Genomic DNA, 1327 nt, shown 5'->3' with positions numbered 1-1327 from the left:
AGGGATGTCTGTCTGTCTGTCTGGGAGAGGCAACAGGGGTGTCCCTTTGCCTGTCCAAGGGACACAGGAGGGGTGGTGCCCAACTATCTGTCCAGGTGATGGGGAAGCCTCCGAGTATCACCTTTTTCCATGGCACTGCAAGAAAACTGTGTGTGTGTGTGTGTGTGTCTGTCTGTCTGTCTGTCTGTCTGTCAGGATCAGGTGGCCCAGGGCCTCTGAGACCCTTCTGCCCGAATTCAACCCCACCAGACTCCACCACAGCCTTTGTGGGCCAGTGCTTCGTGGACCGCCGGGGGAAGGAGTCGCTGGAGACTGTGTGGCTCCTGCGGGAAGAGGTCCCATCCCGCAGGGACACCTGGAAAGCCACCAGGTGAGCCTTGACCATGTCCTCCTGCCCCACAGCCCTGCCTCTCCTCCTGCTGACATGGCTTCCCCGCAGGGTCGGCACCTCCATCTTCACTCGCATCAAGTGATGGGGATGGAGATAGCAGCTACCTGAATCCTCTGAGGGTCTCTGCTGTCCCTGTCCCGTGCTGGGCTTCCACCTGCCCACAGCATCCTGTCTGGGAAACACACCCTTACCCAGCCCTGCATCATACCAGTGCCAGCCTGCTGGCCACGTTCCCCTTCCCAAAACTGCTGCCCCAACACATGGAGCTGAATAAACCTTTTTCTCAATGGCAGAGAGCCATGCCCAGTGTGTCCCTGGTACAAGAAGCCACTCTGGCCTTGGGCAGAGCAAGGTGGGAGGCAGACAGTGGCTGAAGGAGGCCAGAGAGGTGTTTCAGGAGCTGGGACGAACGGGACTGAGGACAAGGGGAGGGCAACAGCTGGGTAATTCAAATTCCCAGCCATGGCTTTAGGTCTTGGCAGGTGACTTCTTGCCTGTGCACCAGCTTGCGGCACCCACAGGGGCCCTGTGGTGGTTTACTTTGGGCAGCATCCACGGTGTGGAACAGTGGGATGTCCACAGCCAGGGGTCGGGGTGAAGCCTGTGCACAGAGAAGCCAGCACGCTCACCTGGCCTCATCCCGCATCTCTGCATCCCGGTCTGCCCTCGCTTCCCAATAAACTCCATTTCCAGCTGCTGCTGAGGGTGGGGTGCTTGGTCCTCACAGATGTGGGAGGGCTGGGTGCCCATCTGTCAGAGGGTGGGATGGGATAAGGCTCCTTTTGGGTGCTCAAGTTCACAGGGTGATGTTTCCTGTACAGTAAACTGTATTTTATCAGCTCATTATGAAAGAAAACAAACAAACAGATCAAACAAAGGCTTAATGACCTTTGCACAGACCCATCTAACAAGTTATCTCACTAATTCATCACTTCA

General features: G+C 56.7%; 1 protein-coding gene across 1 annotated transcript in view; it reads left to right on the top strand.

The window, feature by feature from the left end:
* The window catches only part of LOC104537621 (avidin-like), a 1216-nt gene extending 743 nt beyond the window's left edge, over positions 1 to 473 (top strand). The window contains 2 exon segments of the mRNA XM_010180559.1: positions 250 to 370; positions 440 to 473. Coding sequence (XP_010178861.1) covers positions 250 to 370; positions 440 to 473 — 155 coding nt within the window.
* Positions 474 to 1327: the final 854 nt, after the last annotated feature.

The sequence above is a fragment of the Mesitornis unicolor genome, unplaced genomic scaffold (assembly GCF_000695765.1).
Source record: "Mesitornis unicolor isolate BGI_N332 unplaced genomic scaffold, ASM69576v1 scaffold23793, whole genome shotgun sequence".
Classification (NCBI taxonomy): domain Eukaryota; kingdom Metazoa; phylum Chordata; class Aves; order Mesitornithiformes; family Mesitornithidae; genus Mesitornis; species Mesitornis unicolor.
This window is presented reverse-complemented; position numbering and strand designations above follow the sequence as displayed.